The sequence below is a fragment of the Catharus ustulatus genome, chromosome 6 (genome assembly GCF_009819885.2).
Source record: "Catharus ustulatus isolate bCatUst1 chromosome 6, bCatUst1.pri.v2, whole genome shotgun sequence".
NCBI classification, from domain to species: Eukaryota; Metazoa; Chordata; class Aves; order Passeriformes; family Turdidae; genus Catharus; species Catharus ustulatus.
Genome location: NC_046226.1, coordinates 15,753,689 through 15,772,976, shown reverse-complemented (window position 1 = coordinate 15,772,976; position 19,288 = coordinate 15,753,689). Strand labels below are relative to the sequence as shown.

Below are 19,288 nucleotides of genomic sequence, written 5' to 3'. Positions count from 1 at the left end.
ACCTGATCCAGGGCGGACATTTTTACAGCCTGTACTGTGGGGGGAAGTGGTGAGCTCACCTTTGCCAGACATCAGATTATCCACACCAGAGAAGTTATGGAAACCAGGTTTCACTGAATCTGCAGCCCAGATAACTCTGTATGTACCAAAAAAGTGCAAATATGTTTGCTTTCTGATACTTATTTTTATGCTGGTAAATTAATCCCATCAATGTGTCAGAGGTAGATAAAATCTTAATACTCGCTTCCAGGATAACAAAGAGTAGTGAGATACATTCATGATTAACAGTTTTGATATGAGTATCCATTCCTATAGGGTGATAGGACAGCTGGAAGGAGGAGAGAAGAAAAGGATGACAGTCAGAGTTGCAGAAAGCTGAGACTTCATCGAACAGAGCTCAGAAAAAGTAACCTTGTAGGCACTCAAAACCTGGCCCAAGATTCCATCAATCCATGAAACATAGCTGGCCATTCGAGGTCTGTTCCTTGGCTGGTAACAGCACGTTCCCACGTGGCTGGCATGGACAATGCAGTCTCTCAGTGAACTCTCTGGGTCACTTGGAGTAGAAAGTTGTGTTCCCACAGGATGTGGACCATGGGTCGGCTCAAAGCACCTTCACTGTCAGGACCTTGGTGGTGATTCAGCTGTAGGTTAGTCTTGCTTTTCAGTGCTACAGTCATAACTACAATATATCAGCACTGTTCTCTATGCCTTTCCTTGGAAAGATTCATAGCCTCCTACAGTCAGGATTTTGTGCCAAACTGAAGCATTTAAAAGCCTATAATACACTGTATATTATATATTCCTTTAAAGACAGTGGTATCTCCAGTGTGGGAGAAGTCTTACTTCAGATACTTCCTGGGGCTGTGGCCAGATCAGAATAAATGACTGAACACATCCAAGACATCCTTCTTACCTCCCAGAAGGCCTCATCTAGCATCTTCACTTGTTCCTTCTTAGGCATTTTTGATTGAAAGCACCTATTTTTCTCCCTATATAATGAAACAATTTTTGGATCCCACTGAAGTCACTCTATAGTAAATGATAGTAACCTTGGTCAGCATGTGATTATAGAATGAATGCAAGATTTCTGCATCATGTAATTTGCTTTTGATGGAGGTATTCATTTTTCTTTTTGGCATTGTAATGAGCATGGAAGCATTTGCATTGACAGGAGGTTTAAATTACAAGCCACCACCCATTCTTCTCCAGTGAGCAGTGGTGTCTTCAAGTTCCAGTCACTGTGCTTCTAAAGGACAGCCAGTCCTGTGGTCAGACTTCTTGTCAGCCAACATTTCTGTTCAGAAGATAAGCGTAGGGTGAATATGATATTTCAGCTATGTTTTATTGAGCAAGTGGCTATATTTAACAAGACTTTGCTCTCTCTGACCAAAAAGCAAACAAGTGCTCTTGTGAACACACAGTGCAATAATAGCAAAGAATTGAGGACTCTATCAAGAGACTGTAAGAGAACAGACTTTTGAACATCATGGTTCATACACTGGCCACCCAAACCTGTCTTTCCCTCGACTGCAGCTGTCTTACAGCTTAGGCACAACGTAGCCATAGTAGGTGTTGGAAAATCTAAGGTTGGACACAAAGATGCTCCCGTTCTAAAGGAAGAACATAGTCATTGCACCTACTTTGATGCTTGTGGGAGGTCAGACCCAATGATAATCCACCCTGCCTGTACTCCTGTAGGTTGGTCTGGCAAACATCTTTGGTTTTAGCCTGCTGCAGACGTCCTGTCTCAACTCCTTGGACTTGTGTATGAGTAACGTGGATCATGTGTGACAATGTGCTCAGATGCTCAGCCTCCTGCTAGTGTGTACCAGATCAAATTGCTGCTCCCAGGTAATGTGTAACATGATGGGCTGCAGCAGATCAGGAGCATGAATCAGGAGATAGAAAATAGAGAACTAATGCTCTTCACATAAAAAGGAAACATATAAGATACAGACTGTTCCAGTAGTAAGGGGAGGAAAACTACCAGTGCTTTCTGTGTGGATGTTTTATTGTTATATCAGTAAATTTTAACTGACATAGGGCTGTTTACCTGAGGAAATAATGCAGTGCAACTGTGATGGGAAAGTGTTAATTTCCTAAATCCTTGTGTGAACTTTTGTTCTAGCATGCATGACTTCTTGAGTGAGCTTAAACTCTTAAACACTTCACCAGATGACAAATAAAAAAGATTTCTTATGTCAGAACAAAAGTTTCTGTACAGAAAATTTTCAATCTAGAACTATATTATTTTAAACCAATCCTTTAGATCATAGCAGAACCTTGGTTTTGTATGCCTCTAGTGTAATGAAATGATTGAGCACATCACTAAATATAGTTTTGGGAAATTGATTTAACTCTTTCTGCCTTTTTGACCAAAATTCAACATGTGAACCCTGCAAAACTCACAGCTTCCACTGCTAGCCAGCACCACAAGATTAGGTCTGTTGTCCCTCTGTGGCTGTGCGGCTCCCATGCTTAGCTGGCTTACACAGCAGCTCTTATTCTTGGCAAGCCCGGACCTGCCATGGTGTTTTGAGTTCTCACCGAGAGCTGAGCCAGTGGGAGACTCCCTGCATTACACCAATACAGCTCATGCTGCTCAGGGGAGGGGGCATAAACAGTCTCCATATGCAACAGTGGTACAATGACTCAACTGCATTACCCCACTGAGCAGGCTGAGGGTTTAACTGCCCTTGCTCGGGCAAGGACCATTTCAGTAATTAATTGTGGACATGCTGCAGTTTATGTTGGTAACAGCGTGTCTAGTTCAAGTAGATGTGATAGATTGAGCTGCTGAGGCCAGTCCACAGCATGACACTGAAAGCCTGCAAGCAAACTAGCTCTAAAAGATGAGGCTGCAAAAGCAAAAGTTGAAACAAGGCTAGAAATTTTGTCCTAAGCACGCATGAAATGCAAATGCCTCATCTTTTTTTCAGTTCTGCTGAAAAGAAAAATGAGCTGTGCAATGGAGTCTTTGCCCAGAGTTTTATCTCTTGGTTTAAAATCAAGCAATAGGGAGTCTGGGTAGAAGAACAATGCAAAGTCAGCATGCTCACTGCAAAGCAAACATAAGCGTTATCTTAAATTTGCCCTGAGAGAGCAGAAAATAAAGGTATAAGCTAGCAAAGCATTTTCTCATAGAACCTCCTCTGTGCACTGAGAGTGCCTTAGCCACCATCTCCTTTAATTTGCTTTAATTATGCTAACAGTGGTTAACACTTTGATATCCCCAAACCATACTGTAAAGATCAGTGTGTGTCAGTGTATCTGTGTGGCTACTTCTGTCAGAAAGAAATAGGACACTGAGTCCTAAATCCACCTGAACTCCTGTTTATCATCAGCCCTTCCTGTAGGGATAGCCCCATTTTCTCTGACCAAGTGGTCTCACACATGGCCAGGCTGAGCCCCAGAGCTGCCAGTTCTGGTGGCCATAGGCAGAAGCAGAGCAAGATTATCTTCTCTGCTAACCAAAGAGGCCAAGTTTTTCTGCAGCCACCAGCTTAAACACACCCTTGAACTTTGCATTTATATTTTACTAAAGTCTGGAATCATTAGGAAGTTTTTCTTCTGTGACCAAAGGACACCAACTTGACAAAGAAACGTGGACACAAAATCTGCCTATTTGGAAAGGCTTCTGAGTCAGACAGGTTTTCTTGGCTGGTGCTGCTGAGCTCCATGGGACGGCATCACCCTCACTGGCCAGCATGACAGGCTGAGCTCATTTCCACTGCAGAGCCACTCCAGTCGTGTGTCTTTTCCCCATGACTGTATAAAGGACTCAAGATATATTTTGACAATATTGAAAATTAAATCCCCCAATAAATAAAATAAAATAAAATAAATCTCCTAAAGTTTTTGTTAAAGTTTTAAATGTTATATAATTATTAAGTCATGCTAGACTTTTACCTGTGGCAAAACATGTTAAATTGATAAAACAGTTATTTCCTGTGCTTTGAAGCCAGCTATTTCAACACAGCAGGTAGTCTGATAATCTCTCAGCTGCACCATTTACCAGGCAAATAGCTTTTCTGTGTAAATTAATATAGCCAACCCAGGGATATAAAATAATGGATAGAACTAGATCAAGCTGTAATAGAAGTGCTTCAAATTATACCCAGATAGCCTAGGGAGTGATAACAAAGAAAACCAGATTCTCATGCTTGTTTCCTATCTGCACAGCCACATTCACATGTGGCCTGCAACAAGGTGTCCTTAAAAATGCTGGCTGTTTTCAGTGCCCCAACACCACTGGATGTGTCAGCATCGGTTCTGGTCACGGGCTGGGAGCTCTGACACATGAATGAGCACACAGGGGTTTTGCCACAGCAGCTTCTGTGTTGCTGTCACAAGACTGACAGTTATTTGCAGCTGTGAAGATTTGTTTTAAAATAGTTTTTCCATGTAACCATCAAAAAAGCAACCCACTAGAGTTTTTAGTTGTGATTTGATCTCTTCTCAGTGACTGCTCTCCTTCATCAGTGAGTGGAGGCATGCTGATACCTTCCACTAATGTCTCTCTGACTGGCTCAGCTCCTGAAGATAAAACAGAATAAATAATGATGACAACTTATTTCTTGTAGCTATCCAGGGGGAAAAAAAAAAAAATGCGCTTTTGGTCAAGTTGCCAAACATCTAGTGACTGAATAACAGAGTATCACTGTAACAGATAAGAAAAAGAGGCACAGAAAAAGGAGTCCTACTGATGCCTGTTGTACTACTTTCTAGATTAATAAAGAAAGCAGTGTGTGGTTCTGTCTGTGGGACAGATCCCCTCAACAGAATTCTGTGCCTGTTAGCCCCAGAGCATCACCCAGAAGGTCCTTGGGCTGCAGATCACAGCTCCTGCCTGTGTGATGTGGCCCCTTGCCAGCCTTCCTCATGGTCCTGCTGCCCAGATGTGAGGAAGAGCTCAGTGTCCTGTGGCCCAACACACAGCAGCAGGTTTGGTGGGAGGGTCTTTGGGGGAGAACCAGGACTGCCACACAGGGCTGGCTCCTGGCTCCTGATCCCTCTTCCCCCTGTTGCACCAGATTTGCCTTTTGTCCAACACGGATCCACAAGGTTTGAAGCACTTGGCAGAGCTCACTGACTGACTACAAAGGGGTGTTTAGGGGGGGATGTTTTCTTTCCAAAACATCCATCTACCATCAACCTAAGGAAAGGTATCGCCATATCCTTGCCAGAAGTGCAAGGGGCAGATGTAACCTCTGTGCTCTGGGGTCTACTTGGGCTCATTGTTATACATTTGCTCATGTTTCTTCCCCTTGATATTTTTCAGTGTTTCACAGGTCCACAGTACACTTGGACACAGTTCCTGTGCTCTGTTCCACATACACTGTGTACTCAATCTCTGTTCTCATAGTTACTAGTTATGCCCCAAACTGTGTTCACCCAGCTCCCAGGTGTGTAAAGCTTTGATGAGCACTGTCAAGGTGGTTTTAGCTCTGAGGTGCTCTGTATCATCTCTGCTTGGGCTCTCCAGTCCCCTGCTATCATCCCACTGTGTCTCTATGCCTTCATTTTTCATTCTAGGGCCACAGACACTTCATTCTGTGCAGAACTCCTTGTTCTTAGCATCTCCTAGTTAGATGAATATCTGCGTACGATCATACAAAGCTAAGGAAAAATTTAAACAAATGGGGTTACAGAACCAAATTGCTGGATAGTTACTGTTACAAACAAGGTAGTTAAAACAAAACTCCAGGCAGGCCTGGGCAGGTCCAGGCAGAACCTGGCGAGTGCAGAGCCAAGGCTGTGCTGTTAGTTTAACACAAAGCAGGGCACTGCCTTACAAGCGTCAACAAATACAAATATACAACAATAACAAATATACAGCAAATACTACTGTATTTGCAAAGTCAGAGGTTTTACTGACCCGTGTCTTTCCTCCTGCTGAGCAGGAGCTATCAGATCACACCTGCCTGAAGAGTAAATACGGAGTTTTTCCCCTTGACTTCTCTTTGTAAGGAGGCTGAAGGGTGTGGGGTGACAAGTGAGGGGATTTTTGGTTCCCTTCCTCCAGCCTTAGTGATGATCAGAAAAGAGCAAAACCCTGAACAGCTGCTGCAACAAGCAGTGTGTGATCCCAGGAGGCTGCAGTCCGGGATGGGGCGTTCAGAGCCCTTGGAGGCTGGTGCCAAGTCGATCAGTGAAACAGGACTGGCACCTGGCCAAGAGACAAGCACCCAAACCTGGGATCACCACGAGCACAGCTGTGATTCCATCCTTACACTCTGTAGCTGGGTCAGCTGTTTCTGTGGCTGATGAACCTGGTCATCAATTGTCCCTGAGATGTCTCTGGCTCATTTAAATTCCCACCTTGCAAATGGCCCGGTGACCTGGAGCCCTGCCTTCCTCAGTGCGCTCTAAGTGCCCTCCAGGTGCTCTGTGGAGGGCAGGAGCTCTGTCTATGGCTGCCCCCCGTTTTTTGGGAAGGAGAGGAGGAGCATTCCCCTCCTGCACAACGAGCGGTGCCAGCGAGGGGGAGGCACAAAATGTTCGTGTGCGGGAGGGAGAGTGGGAGGCTGCGAAAAAGAGCTGGTCCGGAGGGCAAACGAGAAGAGTGAGGAAAACGGGAAAGCCTTTTGTTGTCTGCAGTGACGAGGGCAGGCTGGCGAGAGCAGGATTCGGAGGATGGGGATGCGGAGCTGGGCAGGGAGCGGCTGCTCCTCCGTGCGCTGCCTGCCTCTCCTCGGCACCGCCCCTGGCAAATCCTGCCGGAGACAGCCAGCAAGGTGTCGGTACAGCAGGAGATACTGCCTGCTGAAGCAAGGCTAGCAAAACCCTCCTGAGATGCACTGTGCAGCGCAGAGCTGCTCCCGTGCCTCCCTCCGCTGCCTTGGCCGCTCTCCTCTCTGGAATATGGGAGGAAAACAGAATTCCAGCATCCTGCCTGAGAAGGGAGCTCAGCTGTGAGGGCACCAAGGCACTCAGGGTAGGAAAGGAAGGAATCTCCTTCCAAAAATAAGGAATTGGCTTATGTAAGAAATTCTCTTCCTCTGCAAATCTTTCCCAGAGCTACGTGGGGACAACTTTCCTTGTGCTGTGCTGTATTTCTCTGTTTGTTGTCATCCACTGAAAAGTGGTTTACAAGGGAGCAAGCAGTATTTAATTAATTTGTGGCCTCTTTCTTCCACACTTCTTGATGTAAACTGAGAATCACCCTACTAAAATACATGATTTCCATTTTTCAACTGCACCCCTAGCAAATTCAACACATAACTAAGGATCTGGCCTCTCTGAGCTCTCTACTCCATAAAGATTTTCCTGTTGCTTTGTTGGATGCCCACTGCTTAACAGCAGTTAACAGCTGAGACTGACCCCACTGGGGCTGCACCCTGCAACTGTGTTTAAGGGAGATGAAAAACCTGCAGTCAGGGAGGGGCTTTGGGCCACAAAGCCACCCAAACAGATGGAGGAGTATGCAGGATTGTGCCAGAAAAGTACATGCATTTCTGTCACTGTGAGTTCTGCCTTCGATGCTAGGAGCTGTTGATATATTCATCCATACTGAGACTGTATTTAGGCAAAAAACACCATCAAGCATTGTGTTAACAGAGGGTATTTACTAGGAACACAGAGAAAAAAGGGGTTTTCTTTTAGACTGCAATAGGGGAGACAATGCTTTGCACTACACTAATAAAATCACACTTGCTCTTAATTTCACAGAGGGTGCACAAGACCTTGCTGAGGTTGTTTTTGCTTCCCAAGCCATTTGACTGCACCCAGCATCATTTCCAATGACATGACACCATTTCATCTCTTCCCAAGCCCCACAACTTTAGGGAAAACAGGGCCAATTGTACTCCTTCTGATACCAGCTATCAAGGGAAGTCCATTGCAGGTGGTTCCCAGCCAGTCTTCAAGCTGCCCTATGTTCTACCTAGGTACCTGTCACTCCTGCCTGGGTCAGATAACTTGCTTTTTACACATTCCTTACTTACGTTTTTGGCTGTAAAAGGACAAAAGCATTTAAAAGATCTCTGATTTTCCAGAGTCTCGTTATAGGTTTTCCACAAATCTCATCTGACAGTGTGCTTTTGTAATTGCCATCCAAAAACCTCACCTTGCCATTCAGCTACATCCTCCTTCTCACCACTGATGGATACATGTGTGAGAAGTCAGTAACTCCATCTAAATCTGTCAAACTGGCAACACCTGGTGAACATCTTCAGATTCAAGGCAGATTTGGTCCTCCTGCTCTCTTTTAAGCTGCAAGAAACTCGGGAAGGTTTGCTGCTAGATTGATACAAAGACTGATAAAAGGTTTCTGGTGTAGAAAGCTGTTGAAGGCAGCTTTTCCCATTCCCAGCGCTGTCTCCATTGGAAGTTTCAGGTTTCTGTGTCCCTATAGTGTTGATTCAACTGTTCCCATCTCAGATTAACTTATGGTAAATTACAACTACTTCTGCATTGTTTGCAAGAATGTTCATAATTTTACCTACTGACTACCTCATATTAAGCAGGAGTATTCCATTGTAATATAAATATCTATTTCCAAATCCTGGCAAAGCTTACGTCTTCCCTTGTCTTTCAGTCAGGTAAAAAGGCTGAATTTAAATTCTAGCGGAATTTAAAACAATTTCTTCTTTCCTCTTCAGCAAGTGTCATGGTCAATACCAATAGTTTTTGATGATGACATAAAACAAAAACTGTTACCAACAAAGAACCATATATGAGCTGGTACAAATGGAAGTAAATCATGTAATGCATTCTCACATCTTTAATTAGTAGTAGCAAACAAAATTCATGTCACTTCAGCTAGTGATAGTCGGGTTAACAATTTTTCCTATGAAGAGTGTACTGTTTGTATCTCTATCAAAAATCAGCATGAGGAAGGGATGGCTGAATTCAATGGTTGGAGGAAGAGACATTGGCATTATTTCAATAGTAGTTGCTGCTGCTGCCTCAGTACCTTTCTCATCAACATCCAGAGAAGCCTTGTGAACAACCTAGGAAAAAAAAATAGAGTCACTCTGGGCAGTCAACAGCCTCTTGAGAAATGAATCAGAGTTTTTTTAAAATACCTCTACTTTGAGGGATCCACTGAGAAGTCAGTAGAGGCAGAAGAGCTCTATTGTTGTAGTCATGGCTGCTTAAATGAGGGTTAGGATGGAGCTACAGAAATCTAAAAGACATCCAAGATACTGGATGAAGGATAAAGACTCCACCTGTAATTGTCTGCAACTCCAAAACTGAGTCTCCAGGGTGAGGAGGACAGGTTGTGCTGTGCCTGGGAGCATTAGTGGTTTTCCTTGAGGAGTCAGGGGTTGATGCTCCTCCCATGTTTCAGATACTACAGAAAAATTCTTGGCCAATGCCAGTCTTGGATAAAACAGACATGCCGCAATCTAATCTGATCTCCAGTGTCCCCCAGGGCCAACCTCCTTTTGTAAGCTTGCAGGCTGAGGCCTGGGTGACCCAGCTGCAGGTAAGGTGGGAGCTGTATTTTCCTGGTGTTTCTGGATGCTGCCACTGATGGGCTTTCCTGCATGTTTGTGAAAGAAAGGAAAGGGATAACAGCAACAGACTTACTTTGGAAACCTGCAGCTCTGGGGTACCCGTGATGCCAGAGAGATCTGCCTTGTTGGTGAACACATCCACAATTCCCATCTTTTTAAGAGTGTTACTTATTTCATAGCTCCCAGAAATAGAAAATCTGGGGAAGTATAGGTCCATAAAGCTGTTAGGTAGAAGAGAAACACAGAGGGTGGTGAGAAGGATTTTTTCACCAATATAAATGATGGTGAGAAATTTGCTTAATTCCCATGAGTCTCAAATCCCAGGGGTTTGGACCCTGAATGTACAATGAGCACTAATTCAATTGCTGGTGCTTCTCACGGTGATACAAGAACTATCATTCCCAGTCACAATAATAGCAATCATAATGGTATTTATCTGGCATTTTGTTTCAGGAAATCTGAGAGCACTCTGCTAAGTAGAACAGTAACAAGAGTCCTTTACAGGCAGAGATGAGGGATAACCCATGTTGCCCAGGAAGGTGGAGAGCTGAAGAGAAGCCTTGACAAAGTGTGCTTGGGGAGAAGTGTGGCAAATCCAGCATTTCAAATCAAATAAGTATTTTTGGCGTAACTGGGGCATTTGGCGTGGCCCCAGGAAAGGTTTGTTCCCTGCTGCCTGTACATTCAGATTCCATGTCCTCTAATTGTCTTCCCCCTCTGGGCTGGCCACGATCAAGTTTGCCTTTGACTGTGATCTGTCTGTAGGCAGCTCCAGCTCAGTGTGCTTTCTGCTGGATTTCTTTTCATACCCTGTCCAGGGATCCTCAGAGTGTCCAAGTCACCCACAGCAGTGATTATTACCCTTTAGGTGGCTCAAGACTTTTGCTGCCTTGCCCAGAGATAGCTTAGGTTGAATAATGAACAGCAATGAATAATGAAACATGGGACCCAAACTGCAGTGCTGTAGCCCTCATTTGATACGGCTCAGCCTCTAGAAGAGGATGGAACCAAGTTTATCAGCACTGGCAACAACAAAACAATGGAACAGAAATTGACAGTTGGTTCTCACAGTTTATCCCATGAAGAACTTATTCCTATATTGATCCTCATGACCTTGCAGCGCAAATTCATTTAGGTTTTCCTGATATTGCAGCTGAGAATGATACATTTTTATTTTGATAGTTGAGGTATCACATTATTAGCTCATATTCAGTTTGCTACTCATTATGTTTTTACTAACTGTGCTGGTATTTCTGTGATGATGCACTGAGATATATGGGTGTGAACTGTACAGCCTTATTAGTTGTGAATTAGGGCAGAGCTTGGTAAATTAAGCATGTATTAACTTGATATTACTCATCTACTGTTGCTAAGATCTCTCTCTCAGACAAACAAGGTTGTAAAATGCATTAGCTGATGTTGGTGTCGATGGTTGAAGCTAACAGAAACTCATTAGATATTTATAGTTTCAAAACAAAATGCCAGAAAATCAGGACATCCACAATTAATCACTTGCCGGTTCTAACAACTGAATGCTGCAGTTGTAGGACATATCATGTCTATAAGCACTACTGCAAACTGAAAGTTTTGCTTTATTTGAGCTTCAGACTTATGCCTGAGTCACAGTGTATCAGTGATATAAGAGAGGATAAACACATTAGCTGAAATCTCAGTACAGAGGATTTGGCTTAAAATTGCAACCATTCCTTTCAGTCCATGGAGCATTTTAGAAATACCAATCTAGGCCTGGTGTTCCTTAGAGAGGAATAGGATGTTCTCCACTCTGATTGGGAGAGCAGCATGTCACATCAACAGAACAATAGTTAAGTACCAACCAGCTGCAAGACTTTTGCAACTAGGTCACACAAGCCCAAAATACCCCACTCAGTTCCCAGAATTGCCACGTTCATAGTGTTTGCATTCCCCAAAAAGAAAAAATACTATAAATTAGGTGCTGCTGCAGCTGACTGGCAGACGATTACCTCTGGAAGAGATGGTCTGACCATTTCTGGATGGTTTCCTTGTCCAGAGTTTGCTCTAAACGATTCATTTTCCCTTTTGCTGGCAGAACCAGAAATGCAGTGGCACTCCCGTTATAATGCAGCCGTACCACAGTGCATGACAGATCCTCATCAAAATAGAAGTCAAAACTGCCCGTCTGGCGCATCATAGGGACTTTCACAGTCGTTTCAGCGTCCACAAAGAACTCCCTTTCTTCAGTATACTCTGTTTTAAAAGGCTTTTCCCAGCTGCCTGATACAGAGAAGGAGAATTTAACTGAATAGCCCATGTTCTATCCCATCATTCACTAAATTTTTTGTAGCTATTAATGATGTTCACCTATTTCTCCATGTCTTAAATACAGAATTTTCAAACATAACACTTTAGAATGGGTATTACAGTAATACAAGGATGTTTTGCCTGTTCAAAAGACTGCATTGTATTCTACTTTCAATTTATGTTTCAGGTGCCAGTAATGAAATAATTAGGTGGTTTTATTGTACCTACCACTGCTTTTCTGTTCAGATCTAAGTGGCCTCTCTGTAAACATCATCTGTTTACTCATATACTGCATGCAATTAATTTCTATTGACTTTTATCATAAGCCTCAATTAATGGATAAAATAATGTAAGATCTCATATCTGAGGGATGTTATGTCAGGCTTAATGGCACATCTAACCCACATCAGAAAAGCACAATGTTTCTGCTTTGCTCCTTAAAATGTTCTCCCCTATTCATCACTAGCTTCTCCCATATATAAATTTTAGTGTGCATGTACAGAGGACTCTGATAGGGGGAAAAAAAAGCAGTGTGTAGTAAATTAGGCTATTGAATAATGCATAATTTGAAAAGAGGCATTAGGTCATATATAAGTCTCAGTGCCTTCACTGAAAATCAGAATAATGTGGGACAATTGGAGTTATGGTTAAACCCAGGAACACCAGCTCAGGCTGCACGGAAGGCTGTGGCTTGGAGCAGAGCTCCTGGAGCTGTCACAGAGAGAAACAAGTCTGTGTGGCCTCCAGCTGCCTCCCTCTGTCGAGAGGAGGGGTCCTGTTACCTCTCCACCACCTCCACTATGCCATTAGGGGGTCTTCTGGCTCAGAAAAGAGCATTTGAAGTTTTCCCCAGACCATTTTTCAGTTGAGGTAGGCAACATTAGATTTGTTGATAAGAATGAACAGTGAGAATGGGAACCCTAGAGGAAACTCACCTTTAAAGAAAACAAAGCTAGCCAGAAGCATTACGGTTTGTGGGTCCAAGTCCTTGACCACATTAGTAATTTTCCCATGTGTTTTCCTCTCTATATAATCATTGATCTGCTTTTCAGCTTCTGTGGGTTTGTTAAAGTCAGTTGTAAAAGCCTCCATCTGATACAGAACTTTAGCATCATCTAAAAACTTTTCTAGGAGTTTCAGCTTCTCTGTTACAAAGATGGCATTCCCCATGTTGAGCTGGACTCCCCCCTCAGGATGGTTCAGCATGTGGATTAGGTTCTGGAAGCCTTCGTGTATCTCTTTCTCCTGAATCTCTGTAAGGTTGAAGGCCAGTCCTTCCAGGATCTGAGACTGTGTGGCTGATCTGGCCCCAAGGGCCAGCATGGCAAAGGCAGAGGAGATGCTCACAGGAGAGAAGAAAATGTTCTTATTAGGTGTCTCCTGTGTCAGCTCCCTGAAAAACTGGAATGCAAAGTCAGCATTGTTCGGCACAAGTTTGAGGCAAGCAATCGCTTCACCTCCATGATGTATGTGGTGTTTAGGGTCATTTGGATCATGTCCACTGTGGTCACTGGGTGGGAGCTGACTGTGGGCAGCAGTGTGAAACACAGCCAGTAGCAAACTTAGGTAGAATGTGGTCTGCATGTTCTCGTATTAAAATCCTAAAGAAAAAAAGAAGAGGAGATTTTATTGCTGAGGTAAGTAAATTAATTAAGTAGAAAGAGTTATTTTGTCATTACCACTGAATTATAAAGTCTTATCTCTTTCTTTTGTCCTCAGTTTCCATGTTCTCCAATTCTTGCCAGATTTTTTTTTATTTTCCCAGGCCTCCTGGCAAGTCTCCGCCAACTCTTTCTGCCACCCCCACCCTAAATACCTGCAGAGACAAAATTCAGCATGGGTTAGTTGAATACACAGCACCCTCAGCAGGCTGGAGAATGGAGCATATCCCATCAGAAAACACCTTCTGGTAATCACTGAAAGGCTGAGGTACCACTCTGCTTTTGACACTAATGGTCTGAACAATTCCTTATAAGTTCATCATAGAAGAAGTCTGGGTGTTTTGTGAGCTAGGGGATAAGAAGAAAATTCATACAAGTGAGCAGCAATCAATAGCTACATAAAAACAGGATTTGAGCAAACAGGCAGGCAGGAGATCTTTAAATAAACTTTTGGTCAGATTGATAAGGTGTCCTATTTAAAGAAAGGACAGATAATGGGTGCTGTCCTTCAGTAGTAAACCAGATATAAACACCTACCTCTCCAAGGAATAGGTGGGTTTTTCTTTTTCTGAATGGGGATAATGTAATGTTTCAAATAAGAATCTGAAACAATGTGCTGTCTCTTCAACCACACCATTGGAGTGGGTTCATTTCCAGCACAGCAGAAGCAGTGAGTGCCATTAACAAAGAACAAGGCCTGATTTTTATCAGTTGCTCCACTGGTCAAAGGGTGAAGCGTTTATCAACGTGTTACACTTGGCTGACACTGCACTCTATAAGCTCTTAAAAAGGGACCTTGAAAAGGGGGGTATGAATGTCCCAGTAGGCCTCGTTTCTGAGGAGGAATCTAGGACGAAGAAATGATGCAAGAGTTGCACAGGGTTTGAGGAGATAATGAGCCGGATTTGCTAAAATTGTGCACAGAGCGATGTATTACACCAATTGCACCTTTCATCTCTGGCATGAACTCTACTTGAGAGACTCGTTAGCAAGTGCTATCCTTTTGGTCCTGCTTTCTCTATATCATCAGAGGGAGCAATTTGTATTAGTAGTTGAATATCCACTTACAGCTAGACTTATGAGAACAACAAAACATTTTCAAGCTGTAATCAAATATTCAAACATTTACATTTTTGTTATCAGTAATTTTAAAAAGCAGGGTTATTTGCAATAACAGCATTACTAACAAGTGTAAGAAATAGAAGGGTTGGGTTCTTGGGAGCTGCATTTTCAATTACTGTACACAGTAGTTTTAAATTATAGTTTGGTCCCTTCTGATTTTGACATTGAAATAATTCTCGATGTATCTAGATACTTGTAACTTAACACAAGAGCTACAGTTCTGAGTTTTTAGAACTGCTATCAGTGAGCCAATGTATTAGTCAGACTTTGAAGAGGAATCATTTCCCAAACAAAAGCATCAGAGCTAAGCCTAATCTATTTCCACATATCCAGCAGGCTGATTCAGAAGCTGCCTATGGATAAATTATTTACTATGAACTCTTTACTCAGCTGTAGTCATAATTTATTAAGAATAACATGAATTCCAAAAAAGAGAAACATTTTATTTTAAACATAAGTTGCTACCTGTTCTCTATCTCATCACATTTAATATTTATTACAAAATATAGCACCAGATAGATAGGCTTTTCTCTGTACCCCTCAAACTGCCAATTCTATTTATTTGGAAGGCAAATTAAAAAGTGGTTTTAACTGACTTGACCTCAAAATTATGGTGAAAGGATATAGAATGGTTTGGTTGTAAGGGTTCTGTAAAATATTAGTTACAGTTTTCTGAAGGCAATTTTCCCTATCCTGATATTTTTTTCTCATGTAGTTATAACATGTTCACATTTTGTGGTTAATTTATATACTTTCATGGAATTAATTTCATTTTATTACAGGTCTGAATTCACAGATAATTAAATACAATCTGAATCATCCATCTGTTAGTCAGTACTGGCCAATCACAAACAGTCAAGATTCATGAGTCAGACCTCACAAAAATCTTGATAATGGTTAGTTTTAAAGGCATGAGATGATAAAATACTTAGCAGCTGTGATTTGTAGAGGTCTTTTTTTGTTGTTTAAGCCTTCGAGATACAAGTGGCCCTCTTCATCAGTCCCTGTTTTGAATCCTAGAGGTAGTTTTATAATAAGATTTGCACCCTCTGAATCTTCAGAATATGATTGGAGATTATTATTTCATATTTGATACTTACTATTTCATTGCATGTTATTGTGGCTTCTGGGCTAGCAAGTGATCAACCACTGACAAATTGACAGCAAATACCCTTTCAGCAGGGAATAGAAGATGCAGATTCTCATATGGTCTTAAGGACTGATGGATTTTCCAATGGAGCATAGTTGCTAATGATTTATTAAAAGCAAAGGGCTGAGAACCTGCGCTGTAAAGCCTTTAGGAAATTCCCAGAGTGAAGGAGTGAAGTTTTCAGAAAGCTTTTTAAGGCCTTTACTTCTATAATTTCCAGAAAAAAACCAGTTTATCCATCAACATGGCAGTAGAAGTGAAAAGCACTTCCATTCTAGTTCCAAATCTAGTCTGACTTGTTGAGCCTGGAAGGAAACACCTTAACCTCTGCCTCTTTTCTTTGTATGTGTTACACAATGACAGTTTATTTATGGCGTTCAAGAACAGGTTGCTTTAAAGAATAGCTTTCAATCAAACCTGACAGTGATACAAGAGCATGCCAGCACTTGGAGGACAATGTTTTCAGCAATTTATCTGTAGTAGACTTGGTGATAACATTTGCTGAGTGTATTACCTCTTCCCTACCATGCACCTCAGAAAGAGAATGGAGAACACTGGGATTAGCTGAAGTTACCTAGAATAATTCCACCAGAAAACCTGGGAGTGGGCTGGACTGAGTTTTCTGGCTGACAGAACTTGCTTCTTTGTGGATATAGCTGTTTTGTCCATTTTAGGGCTGATTTCTGTCTCTATGATTTGAAGAGATTCTTTCTGCCTTTAGAGTCCCATGTAATATTCCAGGAGATGAATATTCACTCCATAGTACTCCCATAAGGGGGCTTCACTGATAATCTCATTTCAGACAACATGAAAATTTGCACTACTCAAAAATATATGAAGGCATAAATAGAAAATATGTTTGCTCACCAGATGGTGCTGCTTCCCTCCTGATTGTTTCTGAAGAATTAAATCTGAGAAATAGTTTTCCTGAAAGCAGCACTGTGGGGGCACCGGGCACATCAAGCTACAGCACCGCAACCACCAGTGGTGTCTGCTGAACTAAATATCTGCTAGTCAGAGACTTGAAAAAAGAATCACCCAAGCACACAAAAAAAATCACGAAAGAAAGAGTTGACTAGCCATACCTGTGTGCGAGAACATGACCTCAGAAGCCTGCTGTCCAGGACTACCTATTCAAAGGAGCACAACAAACTCACATGTGCTTTCCTGGCTGGCCAGAAAGCTCTGCATATTTAGTCATGTGCACCTGAACAGGTCCAGGGTCTATTCCAGACTGATCATCTAGACATTCACTTCTCTTGTTGTTCAGAGTTTTCTTACCTCTATGCCTGAGCCCCTAAGGAGATGGCAAACACAAGCCAAGGGCATTGGACTGTTCAGAGAATCCAACCACTGTGAATATTTCATTAAAAGTAATTCCTATTGCAGCAGAAATGTGGAAGCCTAGTTTACATCATCCTTTAGAAATGCATGTGGCTGTTCACAAGGCTGTTTTGTGTTCTTTCTCCCTTCTCTGAGCCAGCTTAGCATTGGAGAACTCACCCAGAAAGTGGCACCACCCACCTCTAAGCCTTATTTTACCTGGAAGCAGGTGAACATGAGCTCTCACTCTTCTACCAGGTCACCATGAGTATTTGCTGTTGAACCTGAGTTACTGCACACACTGAGGGATGAAGCATCACTGAGGCCAAGAGAATAAAAAAGCAAGCAAAAAAGAATGAGTACAGTGATTAGGATAGAGGGGATTTTCTTGAACAGACCAGACAAGGTTCTCAGTTTCTACATTACAGTGTACACCTGACCAGCCCAGTTTCTGGCTCATTAAAAATATTGTCCTCAGTGTGATCCTCTGAACGTGTAAAAATCACCAATTTCTCCACTTCCTTCTCAATGGGCCTGTAATCTGGTGATTACCCCAATAATGTCTCATGTAAAAGGGAAGTAGACATTAGATACACCACTCCCTAAGCAATGGTATTTCTTGTAGACCTTCAGTATAAAAATCACCAGAGTTACTTAAAAAGAAGGACCAATACATTAAAAATAAGTTATAAGCACCCATCCTCAGGCTTTTAATGAATCAGGGCCTATTTCTAGCAGGAGATACAGTCCCCCTTTTAGGATTTCTTGGCTCCAGAGATCACCTAGCTTTCTGGCAAGACACCCTGCTCTGCTTTTAAATTCTTACTCCTTCTTCCAGTGTCCTGACAATGTGTAGGCAACTCATTGCCTCAATTGTGATGCCTATGTCCATTATATCCAGGTGACATGATAAAAACATCATTATATAGGACAGGTTTCAGTATAAGCTATAACCCTAGAAAAGATTTAAAACTGATTGCCTTCAACAAGAGGAGACACTTTTAAAGTCTTTATAGGAAGCCAAAAAAATCACTACTTACAGCAGCTTCCAAGGATCCTGCTGTCTTCACCAGGACTACGCTGCAGCTCCCTCTCTTATTTATACAGTTGAATAGCATTATGAAAGCAAAACGTCCTCTAGAAAACATTAACCAGGACAGACAAGTGTTATTACTTTAGGAATGGTGCTGAGTAAACAGTGAAGACAATTTTTCTGGGCAGGCACCTGATTTTTGCTGTATATGCATGGCCAGACTCAGCCTTTTCTTAGAACAGTCCTAAGAGTCTCCTTCATTCCTACACATCCTCCAGATGGTAATCTAAGCTACTTACTCTGGGAAATAGTTCACATGCATCATTAACTTCTGTAAACTGCATGAGTTCATACAGTAGAAGTAACTGAAGTGAGTAAAATGAAACATACACATAATACTAGACATGAGCCTAAGGAAAAGACAGCTGTGGATGCATGCTGCAGCCAGAGCTCAGTTTAGGTATTTTGCTTCCTCTATGCCAGACTTTTATATAGTTTTCATCTGGCATATTTCTTAATTATGTACATTGCCATTAATAAGGGCCAATTTCTGGGGACATCCCTTTTTAAATGAAAGCTGCAGTACTGACATTTTCAGTGGCTGGGGGTTGCTGTGGGGATGGGAAGCTGATGGCAGATGTGCATCCAGGACCCCATGGCACTCAGCACACCTCAGCCAGAGTGGTGTCACCCAGTGCCTCATGCAGAATGGATTGAAGGACAAACTGCTGCTTTGTTCTCCCAGTGTGGGCTGGCACAAGGCTCAGCACTGCCAAATGGCTGCCAGGGAAGGGCAGCCAGGACACCAGAGCTTGCTTTTACACAGGGCTGGGCCCACCTGGTCAGGCCACCTGTGTTTTACAGGATCCCCTGTAAGGGTGTGTAAGGGTGTGCTCCTGCAGCACCCATGGAGGGGCAGCCACAGGGACTGTGCTAGTGTGGGTATGACAGGGATTGGAAGAGTTCACAGGTCAGTGCCCCAGTGAACACCTTCCATCCAGGAGGAGCATCCCCTTGGGAGGTAGGGGACTCAAGGAGAAAAGGTGCTACACATCATATACATCATAGATTGCTAAATAAATCCAATATCATCAAGTCCAGGTGTTAACCCAGCACTGAGAACTCCATCGCTAAACCTTGTAGTTAAGGGCCAGATCTACACATCTATTAAATACCTCCGAGGATGGTAGTGCCACCACTTCCCTGGGCAGCCTGTTCCAATGTTCATAATCCTTTTGGTGAGGAAATCTGA

At 42.7% G+C, this 19,288-nt stretch overlaps 1 protein-coding gene across 2 annotated transcripts; it reads right to left on the bottom strand.

Annotated features, from left to right (window-relative positions):
• Positions 1-7,625: 7,625 nt before the first annotated feature.
• Positions 7,626-18,090, bottom strand: LOC116997846 (alpha-1-antitrypsin-like). Of its 2 annotated transcripts, none has more exons than XM_033062986.1 (6): positions 18,044-18,090; positions 17,205-17,322; positions 12,683-13,348; positions 11,450-11,720; positions 9,541-9,688; positions 7,626-8,957 (listed from the first exon to the last, which is right to left on the bottom strand). In XM_033062986.1, exons 3-6 carry the CDS (start codon positions 13,329-13,331, stop codon positions 8,763-8,765), a joined length of 1,263 nt encoding a protein of 420 aa, XP_032918877.1. In that variant the 5' UTR covers positions 13,332-13,348; positions 17,205-17,322; positions 18,044-18,090; the 3' UTR covers positions 7,626-8,762. The 2 variants fall into 2 exon arrangements, with proteins under 2 accessions (XP_032918877.1, XP_032918876.1); XM_033062985.1 differs by having other exon boundaries at positions 17,223-17,322.
• Positions 18,091-19,288: the final 1,198 nt, after the last annotated feature.